General features: G+C 38.5%; 1 protein-coding gene across 1 annotated transcript in view; it reads left to right on the top strand.

Annotated features, from left to right (window-relative positions):
* The window catches only part of CIDEA (cell death inducing DFFA like effector a), an 84,460-nt gene that overhangs the window by 23,814 nt on the left and 44,820 nt on the right, over window positions 1–15,826 (top strand). The window contains exons 2-3 of the mRNA XM_053714906.1: window positions 2,483–2,630; window positions 2,770–2,916. Coding sequence (XP_053570881.1) covers window positions 2,483–2,630; window positions 2,770–2,916 — 295 coding nt within the window. The remainder of the gene's footprint in view (window positions 1–2,482; window positions 2,631–2,769; window positions 2,917–15,826) is intronic.

Genomic DNA, 15,826 nt, shown 5'->3' with positions numbered 1-15,826 from the left:
TGCTGCACTCTCATACCGGACCGGGTACACATCCCATGACCCTGTAACATGCTCAGCCCTGGGTGCTCACCGTCATTCACAGGAAGCTGTGCTGTCCCCAGAGTCACAGGCAGTTAACCCCAGACAGGTCTGGGTGCAAGAACCATAGGGAAAATTACAAAACAAATTAATACAACACACAGAGAAAGTCCAGCACTCACAATCTTAGCTGAGAGCTTCTAAGGCGGGTGGCCGGGCCCATCGCTGGAGGGGGCAGGCGGAGGGCAGAAGCAGGTGGGACCGCTACACCACTCTACAGACAAGGGGGGGGGGGGGGTTCAAAGCTACGTCAGGGAGGGATAATGAGGGGGATCCTATGTGGGATCCGTTGAAGGATAGTAAACTGTAGTGATTATTATTGCAGCACTGCAGATATGTACTTTTTCTTTCTATTTTGTTTTAATGTTTGTGCAGATATTTTCTATATTAGAGGTGCTTGTACTTTTTTTTTTTTTTTTTTTGTGTGTGAAGTTTGTCGGTGTCATCTAATTATGAATGTGCTAAACACAAGACAATCTGAGCTTGCACAAAAACATGATCATTAATAAAGGGACGGTGTAACCTACATTTTTTCCCTTTCAATTTGTTTCCAATCATCCGTTTTACCTGCTGGATTGTATTAAATAGTTTACAAATAGCTCCTTATTTTACTTTATACTTAAGTATAGGCTATAGAAAAACTTTGTAAACAAAGCCAGCAGAAGAAATTACACTCCGAGCAGGAGGAAGACGAGATAAGCAATAAAATGTTAATTTTCAACTGTTATCCAGGGCCTGTGATTACCAAAAAAATCCTCTTGCCCAATGGGGTGAGTAAATGACAAATCTTACCATCCCGCAGTAAGCTTTATTTGCCCGTGCATGTCTGCATGTAGGGTATTTATTACATTAGATAAAAAAGGCAAAGCTAGTAATTATAAACTCAGAGTTTTATTATTTTTTTACATTCCTCGGATTGGTCATTATACTATTGAAGGATTGACCACATTGGGATTATCAAACTTTTTTTTCAAAGCAAACAAATATAACTGTAAAAACTGTATATCCTTTTATCTCTTTGCTGCATCATCTACTTTCTTTTTTTTAAGTATTCTTAAAGATATCACATCACTAAACTAACATCCGGAAATGGAAAAAGCATTGTCTGAAAGATATTTAATGCAAAACTGAGCAGCATTTTTTTAAATTCAGCTGGTATTGTGCTCACATTCGCTAACATCCAGAAACAAAACAATCGTCTAAGTTAGAAAAATATCTAATGCAAAGCTGAGCTCAGCACTTTTTTTTTTTCTTTCCTTTGGATGTCTCACTTATTACGCTCACAAAAAAGTAGTACCACATCGATATGCTAATATCCAAAAACCTAAACAAGTATTTTCGATAAGTTGAGAAAATATCTAATGCAGCAATTTTGGCTGTCCCCAGTTACAAGAAAATGTCAGGTTGCCATTCAGGGCTAGTAATTTAATATTTTACTTGCCGCAAGAAATTTTGGTCTCATTTGATATGCACTGGTTCCCTCTAAGTATTGGTTTTTGGTATACAGACTGAGATAATAAAAAGAAGTGTGCGTGTGTATAAAAAGTGATAACATATGGATATCTGATTTCCCTGCAATCTCAACCCATTTTAATGGTTTGTGGTTTCAAAGAACAAAACCAGCTATTTAAAATATCAAAATATACCTAAATGAAAATGTTCTCATACATTTTATACTCTGCAGCTGGTTTCAGCTCCATGTTAAAAAGATGTTTTCTGCTACGAGAAACAAATGAAAACACATAATTCTGATTGGATCAAAACAAAAAGTAAATTTTTGCAAAAAAACAAATCGGCTGATAGATTGGACTGGACTCAAGTATTCTCGGCAAACAATAATAAAATTCTCGTTTACATTTGAAATGTAAATCTCCAAGTGATAATTGGGATTACATTAATTCAAGGTGTAGGCACATGAAGGCAATGTGTGGCAACTGTATAACTCAGACAGTTACTTCTGTTTTATCACAGGACCTCTCAGTTGTACTATATAGGGAATCTGGACCGTGAAGACAAAAATACACCTCTGCCTTTGTAAGTCACCAGTAAAGTGCAGTACCTATACATTTTCTAGTACATCTTGCAAGTGCTGTTTTACATTGTTTCTCAATACATATTCATTAGGTTCTAGGAATTCAGTTCCATCTTTCCCTTGAGTATATATAAAAAATTTTTTATCTCTGGCTTGTTTATTATCTGCCTGATCAGTTTGATATCATTTTGCCAACCTTTATTTTAAAAATATAGTAGCCATCCAGAAATACAAATACATTGTAAAGCGGTAACATCAACATTTTCTGATATTATTTATGGTATGTGAATCTGTACATCGAATGCTTATTTATTCAGTGGTTGATTTATTCTGTTTTATAGTTTTATTTTGACCAGTGCCCTTTGCTTTCAGATCTGTTACTACAGCAGGTACAGCATTGACCCCGAAAAGTCTTGTTTCCCCACTACCTCCTGCTCAACGACCGTTCCGAGTTTCTAATTATGACAAAAGCACGAGAAAGGGCTTAGTAGCTGGCACTTTAAAAGAACTAATTGAAAAGGTAATTGAACCTGTTTTGTTAGAATACTTGCGCTCTTGTAAAGAGAGGAGGACATTCTTGTATGTGCACAAATCATGTTTTTTGTACTTTATCAGCTTTACTATTGTACACGCGTTTGATTACATTCTTTTTATTGCAGGCCATTGACACATTGTTCATTACAGCAAGCCTGGTAACTCTGGTGCTAGAGGAAGATGGCACTGTTGTAGATACAGAGGAATTTTTTCAGTCGTTGGAAGATAATACACAGTTTATGCTTTTAGAAGGGCGACAGAAATGGAAGCAAGTAAGTGTGTTATTAATGGGTGATGGGCACAGTGTGAGAAGTATTTCTTGAGCTTTAACAGTTTACTCAAACTGTTTCCATTTGTTCTATCATATGTAAAAAACCACAGTTGAATTTTATTTTTAATGAAAGTGCATGACTGTGTACAGCTGAGTCCTGGAGCTCTGTTGTTCGCTCCCACAGAACAAGTTAGTTTGTGCAGCAGAGAAATACTATGCAGTGTTCACCACACTTGACCAGCCAGGTCAATATGACGTCGCCGGGGGGGGGGGGGCTTTGCAATGTTATAACCTATTCTGTTGTTTATAAATGTTAAGTTATCCAAACCACAAATTGCATAATTTAACATAAATTGATTCCATGATAATTTGTATAATACACTTTGAAAAACATTTAATATTGATATTTGCTTATGTTTTAGCCGAGTGGTCATTTAAAATCAGCCTGGTGGAGTGCCGATTAAATAAGTCCTGGGGAGAACACTATAATCTTTTTTTGCATACAAGACCTCTTATAGAGGAAAAAATTTAAATATAACAAAAATATCCCAATATTAGCATGTAAGCTCTCAAACCCAGCTGACCTGTAAATCATCTTTTTTGCAAGATGATCTTCAAAAGTTCGCAACTCATAGCAGGACCCTTGCCCCATTCACCTGATATATTATTGGCACTTATAAATGTTACCATTGTATACTGCACCTACTTTTGTATTGCTGCAGTCTGTTGGCATATTGCAAATAAATGTTAATTAAAAGTTAATTGCAATAATAATCCCTATGTTCATGCAAACTGTTTGTGAATGTCTAGTGATTACAAATAACAGAAGTTGGTGTAGACTTTCTGTGAGGTGTGCTTTCAATTAGCACCACTAGATGGCAGAACATTTACAGTACAATATTTTTGTACTTTGTTTCCATCTCACAATCTTGTTTGCCTAGAGCGCCATAGAAAGTGACAGGACATGTTTATAAGCTCCCCTATAATATTTATTTTGTTATTTTATTATCTTCTTTTTTTTAATGTACAAAAAGGAACCAGACCTAGAGTGTCAAATTCAAATTCTTCCACATTCTGCTGACATTATTTCATTTCATTGTATTTTTATTCTTTAGCAAAGTGCTACATTAAACAGATACTGCTGTGCCTGGGCAAAAAAATAAGTTTTAACTGGGTACTACAATAGCAAGATTGAAAAATAACAATAGTACTTATTTACACTACAGTCTAAAGTTATTCATGTCATTTCTTAAATGGTTTAGGATTTACATTCAACTAATAACATATTTTATATATAATAATAATAATAATAATGATAAAAATTAAACTATCATGATTGAGGTAGATCATGCAATTTTTAAACTACATTCCAATTTACTTATATTATCACAATTGCCTTTGTTCTCTTGGTATTTTTTTGTAGAATAGTAAACAGCAGCAATGCACTACTGTGAACTAGCTGAACACATTGAGTAAGCCCATAACAAGAGTTATACATGTGCAGCCACCAATCACCAGCTAGCTCTTGTTGTACCTACTTAGGTATGCTCTTCAATAAAGCATACCAAGAGAACAAAGATTGAATCATAATTTCGTTTTGACTTTCCCTTTAATGTTTGAAAACATCTTAAAAAAAGAAAAATAACTAAGTCACATAACAAAAAGTAAGAACATTGGATATGCTCTAAAGTTTAGAGCATATCCAATGTTCTTACTTTTTTATGTGACTTAGTTATTTTTAAGGATAACAATGCAGTATGCAAACTTCCTGCTCTACTTTATTTGCATTATACCCACTGAATGTGTGGCTTTCCTTAGTTAAATAGAATAATCCATCTACTCTCTTATCCTTTACTCCACCAACGTGGTTTAGACTCTAAACCACGTTGGTGGAGTAAAGGATAAGAGAGTAGATGGATTATTCTATTTAACTAAGGAAAGCCACACATTCAGTGGGTATAATGCAAATAAAGTAGAGCAGGAAGTTTGCATACTGCATTGTTATCCTTAAAACATTCCAAAAATATTTACGTTTTAACCTGTTGCTTATAGTGTGTTATGTGCAAGGATTACTTGTGCTTATTATTTATAAAATGGCAGCTGTCTGCAGGTGACAATAGGATACAGTTAATGTATTTGGCACTTTCCTTTAGTCACTATAAGCCCGCTTATTTTTGTTTATTTACCTAGAAATGATTCTGTAGGGGAGGAGAGGTGATCTGTGGGGTTGATAGTGTTTTTGTCTATGTAACGTTTTGTCTCACTGCTCAAAGGAACATAAAACCCCACATTTTTCTTTCATGATTCAGATAGAGAATACAATTTTTTTTTTTTTCCAATTTACTTCTATCATCAAATTTTCTTTGTTTTCTTGTTATCCTGTGTTGAAAATGCAGGGAATGTAAGCTCAGGAGTGTGCACGTGTCTGCAACACTATATTGCAGGAGTTTTGCAACAATCTTCTACATTAGCAGGAGCATTAGATGGCAAAACTATTTCCTGTCATGTAATGCTCCAATTATGTGCACGCTACCTATCTAGATATCTCTTCAATGGAGAATAACAAGAAAACGAAGCAAATTTGATAATAGAAGTAAATTGGAAACTTTTTTTAAAATGGGTATTCTCTATCTGAATCATAAAATAAACATTTTGGATATTATGTCCCTTTTTAAAAGTGCAAAAAAAAAAACCAACTCTCTGGTATGTTAGAACATATTGGGCCAGATTACTAGTGGAGTGTTATCATTAGCGCAAGGAACGTAAACGCATTGCGAGATTGCAGTGTTATTTACGCTCAAATCCATATTACAAGTGGTGCGCTGTTAAAGATTACTGCAAATTTGTTTGCGCAAACTTGCGAGTAATATGCGCTCATATTACAAGTTGAAAGTAAATACGATTTGCACAACTAGTTGAATTCAACAGACTGTCACTGCTATTCAGCAGAGATACCTAGATGCAGCCAGATCGTGATGTCATCAGTAGGCGGAGCTTTGCAGCAATTTTCAAAGTGGCCAGAAAACAATATTCATTTTAAAATAACTTTTTTACCGTTCCTGCATGCTATGATATAAAAAGGGTTGCTGGAGAATATTTTCAGCTTATTCTAAGTAAGCACTTTATGATGACTAAGGATGTAGTAGAACCTTTAATAGTAATGTTAGGTTTTGAGCCGTGAAGTAGAGCCTCTGGTTAACTGTCCTCGCAAAACAAAAAACGTGTCACAAAACCCTGATCAAAAATAACATTACAAAAGTACAGTTACACTCATAATTACACCCATCTAATAAAAATTATTTAAAAAAAATATTGCGCAAAAAAAGTTTATAAGGGCTCAAAGATATGAGATCTCAAGTGTAAAAAAAATAAAAAGGCCAGGCAAAGGGCTTTAACATAGAGGATGTACATGTCTAAATATGTATGTATATATGTTTATATATGTGTACATATTTACAGACATTTATACACATATAAACACCTTAAATACATATGTACACATATATACAGTGCATTGGAACCATTTGCAGTTAAGTAGATGAAAATCTTGTAAATCATATTGTGCAATATTCATTTCTAATAAAAGGTTTTAACAATGTATTTACTGTAAATATTTCACATTCCTATGTTCTGCACATAGCAGAATATGTTCTATGTATATGTATGTATGTATATATATATATATAGATCAAAGATAAACTCATTTTCAGAACTTTTTCCACCTTTAATGTGACCTATAAACTTAACAACTCACTTGAAAAACAAACCAAACTGAAATCTTTTAGGTAAAGGGAAATAAAAATTAAAAAACTAAAATAATATGGTTGCATAAGTGTGAACACACCCTTAAACTAATACCTTCATTGAAGCACCTTTTGATTATATTACAGCACTCAGTCTTTTTGGGTATAAGTTTTTTAGCATGGCACATCTTGACTTGGCAAGATTTGCCCACTCTTCTTTGCTAAAAACACTCTAAAATCTGTCAGCAATGCGAGGGGCATCTCCTGTGCACAGCCCTCTTCAGGTCACCCCACAGATTTTGAATTGGATTCAGGTCTGGGCTATCCCAAAACTTTAAATATTCTTCTGGTGAAGCCATTCCTTTGTTGATTTGGATGTATGCTTTGGGTCGTTGTCATGCTGAAAGATAAAGTTCCTCTTTCATGTTCAGCTTTCCTAGCAGAAGCCTGAAGGTTTTGTGCCAATATTGTCCTGGTATTTGGAACTGTTTATTATTCCCTCTACCTTGACTAAGGCCCCAGTTCCAGCTGAAGAAAAAACAGCCCCCAAAGCCATGATGCTGACACCATCCATGCTTCACTGTGGGTATGGTGTTCTTTTGGTTATATGCAGTGTTGTTTTTGTGCCCAAACATATCTTTTGGTAATTATGGCCAAAAAGTTCAACTTTGGTTTCATCAGACCCAGAACACCTTTTGCAACATGCTTTTGGGAAACTTCAGATGTCTTTTTGCAAAATTTAGCCGGGCTGGGATGTTTTTTTTTTGTTGTAAGATAGGCTTCCCGTCTTGCCACTCTACCCCATAACTCGGACAAATGAAGAATACGGGAGATTGTTGTTCACATGTACCACACAGCAGTACTTGCCAATATATTCCAGCAGCTCCTTTTAATGTTGCTGTAGGCCTCTTGGCAGCCCTCTAAGACCAATTTTCTTCTCGTCTTTTCATCAATTTTGGAGGGACACTCCAGTTCTTGGTAATGTCACCTGTTGCACCATATTTTCTTCACTTGATGATGACTGTCTTCACTGTGTTTCCATGGTATATCTAATGCCTTGGAAATTCTTTTGTACCCTTCTCCTGGACTGATACCTATTTAACAATGAGATCCCTCTGATGCTTTAGAAGCTCTCTGCGGACCATGGCTTTTGCTGTAGGATGCAACTAAGAAAATGTCTCAGAAAGACCTACTAGAACAGCCTGCACTTTATTTGGGGTTAATCAGAGGCACTTTAAATCATGACAGGTGTGTACTGACTGTGATTGCTTAATTCTGAACACACTTATGCAACCATATTATTATTCACCAACTTATGCAACCATATTATTTTACTTTTTATTTTTTTAGTTCACTTTACCTAAAAGATTTCAGTTTGTTTTTCAATTGAGTTGTAAAGTTTATAGGTCACATTAAAGGTGTAAAAAGTTCTGAAATTATTTATCTTTGTTTAATTTGTCAATTACAAGCTTTCTCCTCTTTGAAAGCTCTATTTAAATAGCCCATATTTTTGTTGGGTGTATAATGTCCCCTTTAAAACAAATTTTTCAGTTTTAACCTCTATTTCCTCATTTTTGTTTTGTTTTCTTGGTATCCTTTGTTGAAAGTATAGGTGGGCTCTGGAGCTGCTGAATGGTGGCTGCACATATATGCCTAGTGTTATTGGCTCACCCATGTTCGTTGCTGTTTCTTAAACAAAGGATACCAATAGAATGAAGCAATTTAGACAATAGAAGTAAACTGGAAAGTTGTTTAAAATTGTTTTCCTCTATCTGAATCATGAAAGAAACCATTTTGGGTTTCATGTCCCCTTTAAAGGCCCTATTTTAATACAATCAGCAGGAGGCCAGAGTAATATTAGACCTTTTTATTTCGAGAGGCTATGAGGAACAAATAACTTGTGATGCTGAGTTGCACATGCTTGGGAAAGACTCATTCTCTGCAGCTGTCTATAAGCCACTCTAGTCACTCGCAGTTGGTAAAGTCACACACAGGTTGTGAATGAGGCATGCATTAAATAGGCTGAGGTCTCTCATTTTATAAGAACTGCCCGATGCTCTAGACAAGCTGTGTTCAATGCTTCACTATAGACAGACGTCTTTATCAGCCTGGTGTATAAAACACAATTTAAAATAAATGATATATATTTAGACATTTTCTGTTTTGCACATATTAATACAAGAAGTCTGTTTTTTGTGGAACAAAACCTTTCATATTCATACTCCTATTTCAGTGCGATCACAAAATGAGTAGGTCATTTGTGACAGGGGCATTTGTTTCTGTACCATGCCTATTGGTAAACAAAGGAGTTTTAGTGATCCTGTTTTTCTTTTAAATGGACATGAATCCCAATTTCTTTCATAATTGAAATAGAACATTCATTTTCTCTTGTTAGGTGTATCCAGTCCACGGATCATCCATTACTTGTCGGGATAATTTCTCCTTCCCAACAGGAAGGTTCCAAGAGGATCACCCACAGCAGAGCTGCTATATAGCTCCCCCCTAACTGCCATATCCAGTCCATTCTCTTGAAAGCTCTCAAACATAGCTGGAGGTAGTTTAGAGGGAAAGTGGTAAAATATAGTTTAGTTTTTTCTTCAATCAAAAGTTTATTGTTTTTAAATGGTACCGGAGTGTACTATTTTATCTCAGGCAGCATTTAGAAGAAGAATCTGTCTGCGTTTTTCTATGATCTTAGCAGAAGTAACTAAGATCCACTGCCGTTCTCAACATATGTCTGAGGAGTGAGGTAACTTCAGAGGAGAATGGCGTGCAGGGTATCCTGCAATAAGGTATGTGCAGTTTAAGTTTTTTTCTAGGGATGGAATTTGCTAGAACAATGCTGCTGATACCGGATTAATGTAAGTTAAAGCCTAAATACAGTGATTTAATAGCGACTAGTATCAGGCTTGCTATCAGAGTTATATACTCTGATTAATGTGCAATATAAAACGTTTGCTGGCATGTTTAATCATTTTTATATATGCTTTGGTGATAAAACTTATTGGGGCCTAGTTTTTTCCACATGGCTGGCTTTATTTTTGCCTAGAAACAGTTTCCTGAGGCTTTCCACTGTTATAGTATAAAAGTTACAGTTGGTGCAGTTAAAATTACAAACTGTGATATTCAGCTTCCCTCAGCAGTCCCCTGCATGCTATAGAACATCTCTGAAGGGCTCAAAAGGCTTCAAAAGTAGGAGCTGTGGCAGTTGTTATGACTGTTTGAAAAACATATTTTTCGTTTTGTTAATCTGTTTTTTGTATTAAGGGGTTAATCATCCATTTGCAAGTGGGTGCAATGCTCTGCTAACTTGTTACATACACTATAAAAAATTCGTTAGTTTAACTGCCTTTTTTCACTGTTATTTCAAATTTTGGCAAAATTTGTTTCTCTTAAAGGCACAGTAACGTTTTTTTATATTGCTTGTTACCACTTGATTTAAAGTGTTTTCCAAGCTTGCTAGGCTCATTGCTAGTCTGTATAAACATGTCTGACATAGAGGAAACTCCTTGTTCATTATGTTTAAAAGCCATGGTGGAACCCCATAGGAGAATGTGTACCTAAATGTATTGATTTCACTTTAAACAATAAGATCAGCTGTTATCTTTAAAAGAATTATCACCAGAGGATTCAGACGAGGGGGAAGTTATGCCGACTAACTCTCCCCACGTGTCGGACCCTTTGACTCCGCTCCAAGGGACTCACCGCTAAAATGGCGCCAAGTACATCAAAGACGCCCATAGCGATTACTTTGCAGGACATGGCGGCAATCATGGATAATACCCTGTCAGCGGTATTTGCCAGACTGCCTGAATTCAGAGGAAAGCGCGATAGCTCTGGGGTTAGACATAATACAGAGCGCGCAGATGTTTTAAGGCCCATGTCTGATACTGCGTCACAATATGCAGAAGCTGAGGAAGAGCTTCAGTCTGTGGGTGATGTCTCTGACTCGGGGAAACCTGATTCAGATATGTCTACTTTTAAATTTAAGCTTTAGGACCTCCGGGTGTTGCTTGGAGAGGTTTTAGCTGCTCTGAATGACTGTGACACAATTGCAGTGCCAGAGAAATTGTGTAGACTGGATAAATACGCGGTGCCGGTGTGTACTGACGTTTTTCCAATACCTAAAAGGTTTACAGAAATTATTACTAAGGAGTGGGACAGACCCGGTGTGCCGTTTTCCCCCCCCTCCTATTTTTAGAAAAATGTTTTCAATAGACGCCACCACACGGGACTTATGGCAGACGGTCCCTAAGGTGGAGGGAGCAGTTTCTACTTTAGCAAAGCGTACCACTATCCCTGTCGAGGACAGTTGTGCTTTTTCAGATCCAATGGATAAAAAATTAGAAGGTTACCTTAAGAAAATGTTTATTCAACAAGGTTTTATCCTGAAGCCCCTTGCATGCATTGCTCCTGTCACTGCTGCCTTTCAGACAGCTACTCCAATTGACCTGAAATACTTGACAAGCTTAGAACACTTAAGCTAGCTAATTCTTTTGTTTCTGATTGCCATTGTTCATTTGACTAAACTAACGGCTAAGAATTCTGGATTCCGCCATCCAGGCGCGTAGGGCGCTATGGCTTAAATCTTGGTCAGCTGATGTGACTTCAAAGTCTAAATTACTTAACATTCCCTTCAAGGGGCAGACCTATTCGGCCTGGTTTTGAAGGAAATTATTGCTGACATTACTGGAGGTAATGGTCATACCCTTCCTCAGGACAGGGCCAAATCAAGGGCCAAACAGTCTAAATTTTCGTGCCTTTCGAAACATTCAAGGCAGGAGCAGCATCAAACTTTCCTCTGCTACAAAACAAGAGGGAACTTTTGCGCAATCCAAGCCAGCCTGGAAATCTAACCAGGCCTGGAGCAAAGGGCAAGCAGGCCAGAAAGCCTGCTGCTGCCTCTAAAGGGACAGCATGAAGGAAACGGCCCCCTATCCGGCAACGGATCTAGTAGGGGGCAGACTTTCTCTCTTCGGCCCAGGCGTGGGCAAGAGATGTTCAGGATCCCTGGGCGTTGGAGATCATATCTCAGGGATATCTTCTGGACTTTCAAAGCTTCCCCCCCACAAGGGAGATTTCACCTTTCGAGATTATCTGTAAAACAGATAAAGAAAGAGGCATTCTTACGCTGTGTGCAAGACCTCCTAATAATGGGAGTGATCCATCCAGTTCCACAGATGGAACAAGGACAGGGATTTTATTTCAAATCTGTTTTGTGGTTCCCAAAAAAAGAGGGAACCTTCAGACCAATTTTTGGATCTAAAGATCTTAAACAAATTCCTCAGAGTTCCATCGTTCAAAATGGAAACTATTCGGACAATCCATACCTATGATCCAGGAGGGGTCAGTACATGACCACATTGGATTTGAAGGATGCTTACCTTCATATACCGATTCACAAGATCATCATCGGTTTCCTAAGGTTTGCCTTTCTAGACAGGCATTACCAGTTTGTGGCTCTTCCCTTCGGGTTAGCTACAGCCCCAAGAATTTTTACAAAGGTTCTGGGGTCTCTTCTGGCGGTCCTAAGACCACGGGGCATAGCAGTGGCCTCTTATCTAGAACGACATCCTGATACAGGCGTCAAACTTCCAAATGCCAAATCTCATACAGACATAGTGTTGGCATTTATGAGGTCGCATGGGTGGAAAGTGAACGAGGGAAAGAGTTCTCTATCACCCCTCACAAGGGTTTCCTTCTAGGAACTCTGATAGATTCTGTAGAAATGAAAATTTACCTGACGGAGTCCAGGTTATCAAAGCTTCTAAATTCCTGCCGTGTTCTTCACTACATTCCGCGCGCCTTCGGGGGGGGGCTCAGTGCATGGATATGATCGGCTTAATGGTAAGTGGCGATGGACATAGTGCCATTTGCGCGCCTACATCTCAGACCGCTGCAATTATGCATGCACAGTCAGTGGCATGTGGATTACACAGATTTGTCCCCTCTGCTAAATCTGATCAAGAGACCAGAGATTCTCTTCTCTGGTGGCTATCTCGGGTCCATCTGTCCAAAGGTATGACCTTTCGCAGGCCAGATTGGACAATTGTAACAACAGATGCCAGCCTTCTAGGTTGGGGTGCAGTCCTGGAATTCCCTGAAGGCTCAGGATCGTGGAGCTCAGGAGGAGAAACTCCTCCCAATAAATATTCTGGAGTTAAGAGCAATATTCATTGCTCTTCTAGCTTGGCCTCAGTTAGCAACCCTGAGGTTCATCAGATATCAGTCGGACAACATCACGACTGTGGCTTACATCAACCATCAAGGGGGGGACCAGGAGCTCCCTAGCGATGTTAGAAGTCTCCAAGATAATTCGCTGGGCAGAGACTCACTCTTGCCCTCTATCAGCGATCCATATCCCAGGTGTAGAGAACTGGGAGGCGGATTTTCTAAGTCGTCAGACTTTTTCATCCGGGGGAGTGGGAACTCCAATCCGGAGGTGTTTTGCTCAATTGGTTCATCGTTGGGGCACACCAGAATTGGATCTCATGGCGTCTCGCCAGAACGCCCAAGCTTCCTTGTTACGGATCCAGGTCCAGGGACCCAGAAGCGACGCTGATAGATGCTCTAGCAGCACCGTGGTTCTTCAACCTGGCTTATGTGTTTCCACCGTTTCCTCTGCTCCCTCGACTGATTGCAAAATCAAACAGGAGAGAGCATCAGTGATCTTGATCGCGCCTGCGTGGCCACGCAGGACCTGGTATGCAGACCTGGTGGACATGTCATCCTTTCCACCTTGGCCTCTGCCTCTGAGACAAGACCTTCTACTACAAGGTCCTTTCAATCACCCAAACCTAATTTCTCTGAGACTGACTGCCTGGAGATTGAATGCTTGATTTTATCAAGGCGTGGCTTCTCCGAGTCAGTCATTGATACCTTTAATACAGGCACGAAAGCCTGTAACCAGGAAAATCTACATAAGATATGGCACAAATATCTTCATTAGTGTGAATCCAAGAATTACTCATGGAGTAAGGTTAGGATTCCTAGGATATTGTCCTTTCTCCAAGAGGGGTTTGGATAAAGGATTATCAGCTAGTTCTTTAAAGGGACAGATTTCTGCTCTGTCTATCCTTTTGCACAAGCGTCTGGCAGAGGTTCCAGACGTCCAGTGCATTTTGTCAGGCTTTGGTTAGAATTAAGCCTGTGTTTAAACCGGTTGCTCCTCCATGGAGCTTAAACTTGGTTCTTAAGGTTCTTCAAGGAGTTCCTTTTGAACCCCTTCATTCCATTGATATCAAACTTTTATCTTGGAAAGTTCTGTTTTTGATGGCTATTTCCTCGGCTCGTAGAGTCTCTGAGTTATCAGCTTTACAATGTGATTCTCCTTATCTGTATTTTCCATACAGATAAAGTAGTTCTGCGTACAAAACCTGGGTTTTTACCTAAGGTAGTTTCCACAAGAATATCAATCAAGAGATTGTTGTTCCATCATTGTGTCCTAATCCTTCTTCAAAGAAGGAACATCTTTTACATAATTTGGACGTAGTCCGTGCTTTAAAGTTTTACTTACAAGCGACTAAAGATTTTCGTCAAACATCTTCCCTGTTTGTTGTTTACTCTGGACAGAGGAGAAGTCAAAAGGCTTCGGCAACCTCTTTCTTTTTGGCTTCGGAGGCGTATACGCTTAGTCTATGAGACTGCTGGACAGCAGCCCCCTGAAAGGATTACAGCTCATTCTACTAGAGCTGTGGCTTCCACCTGGGCCTTTAAAAATGAGGCTTCTGTTGAACAGATTTGCAAAAGCGGCGACTTGGTCTTCGCTTCATATCTTTTCAAAATTTTACAAATGTGATACTTTTGCTTCTTCGGAGGCTATTTTTGGGAGAAAGGTTCTACAGGCAGTGGTCCCTTCCGTTTAAGTACCTGCCTTGTCCCTCCCTTCATCCGTGTACTTTAGCTTTGGTATTGGTATCCCACAAGTAATGGATGATCCGTGGACTGGATACACCTAACAAGAGAAAACATAATTTATGCTTACCTGATAAATTTATTTCTCTTGTGGTGTATCCAGTCCACGGCCCGCCCTGTCCTTTTAAGGCAGGTCTAAATTTTAAACTACAGTCACCACTGTACCCTATGGTTTCTCCTTTCTCGGCTAGTTTCGGTCGAATGACTGGATATGGCAGTTAGGGGAGGAGCTATATAGCAGCTCTGCTGTGGGTGATCCTCTTGCAACTTCCTGTTGGGAAGGAGAATATCCCACAAGTAATGGATGATCCGTGGACTGGATACACCACAAGAGAAATAAATTTATCAGGTAAGCATAAATTATGTTTTTTTAAATTGTTATAAGCATTATGTCGTCTGCTTATCTTATTTTCTTCTTCTGGACTTGTTTTTGGGTAGAGTTAGGGATATTATCATTTTCATGCTTTATCTCTCTCTTCTACAGTGTACCCTTAATATTGGTTTAAGCAGTGTGTCTGCTTATCATACTTTTTTCTGGACATTTTTATAATGTGTTTTTAGGGAATTTTACATGTACCTGTCTTATCCCTATTCTTTACACTAGAAGTGTATTCTGGTTATAAGCATTATGTATCATGTTAATGGTGGCTTCAAAGGAGCCCTCTAGTGGAAGTCCCTGGATACAACTTAAGTGACTAGAGTTCTAGACCCCAGGGGGGGGGGTATTTTCTATATAAAATAGGAGTTTAAATGGATGGTTAACTCCTAACTTGTTAGGGATTTATGCATTTCTATGTTTTATCCCTCCTTTTTCTCTTTAGAATATAGGTCAGATTTATTTTATTTTCCTTCTGGGGATCTGCTGACTTTTGTTTAATATTCCTCTATGTGAATAGTTTATAGTCTAGTCAGTAGTTTTCCTTCTCTACTGATATTCTGTTTTTCTTACTGACAGCAAGTAGTTGGGGTCATTCAACAACCTGCATATTTTGTTCTAGTTGCTGAAGTTCTTGTTGGCATAGTTTTATTTATTACGCTGCTCTTTTATCTAAATTTAGATAATTTCATGTTCCTCCGGCGGTAATCCTCTACGAATTATCCAGCCGCTTTAGGTTCATACTTTGTTCCAGCATTATCTGAGTTGGTCAGATTTCAGGAGTATGTGCTATTATGTAGCATGGTTTGTCGCAGGGCTCCTTTTTCTTTGCATGTATGAGGTCCCGAATTCAGTCCCAGCATCTACATTAAATAGGG

Source organism: Bombina bombina, chromosome 5 (assembly GCF_027579735.1).
Source record: "Bombina bombina isolate aBomBom1 chromosome 5, aBomBom1.pri, whole genome shotgun sequence".
Taxonomy (NCBI): domain Eukaryota; kingdom Metazoa; phylum Chordata; class Amphibia; order Anura; family Bombinatoridae; genus Bombina; species Bombina bombina.
Note: the sequence above shows the minus strand (reverse complement) of the source record. Positions and strands in the feature narration are given on the sequence as shown.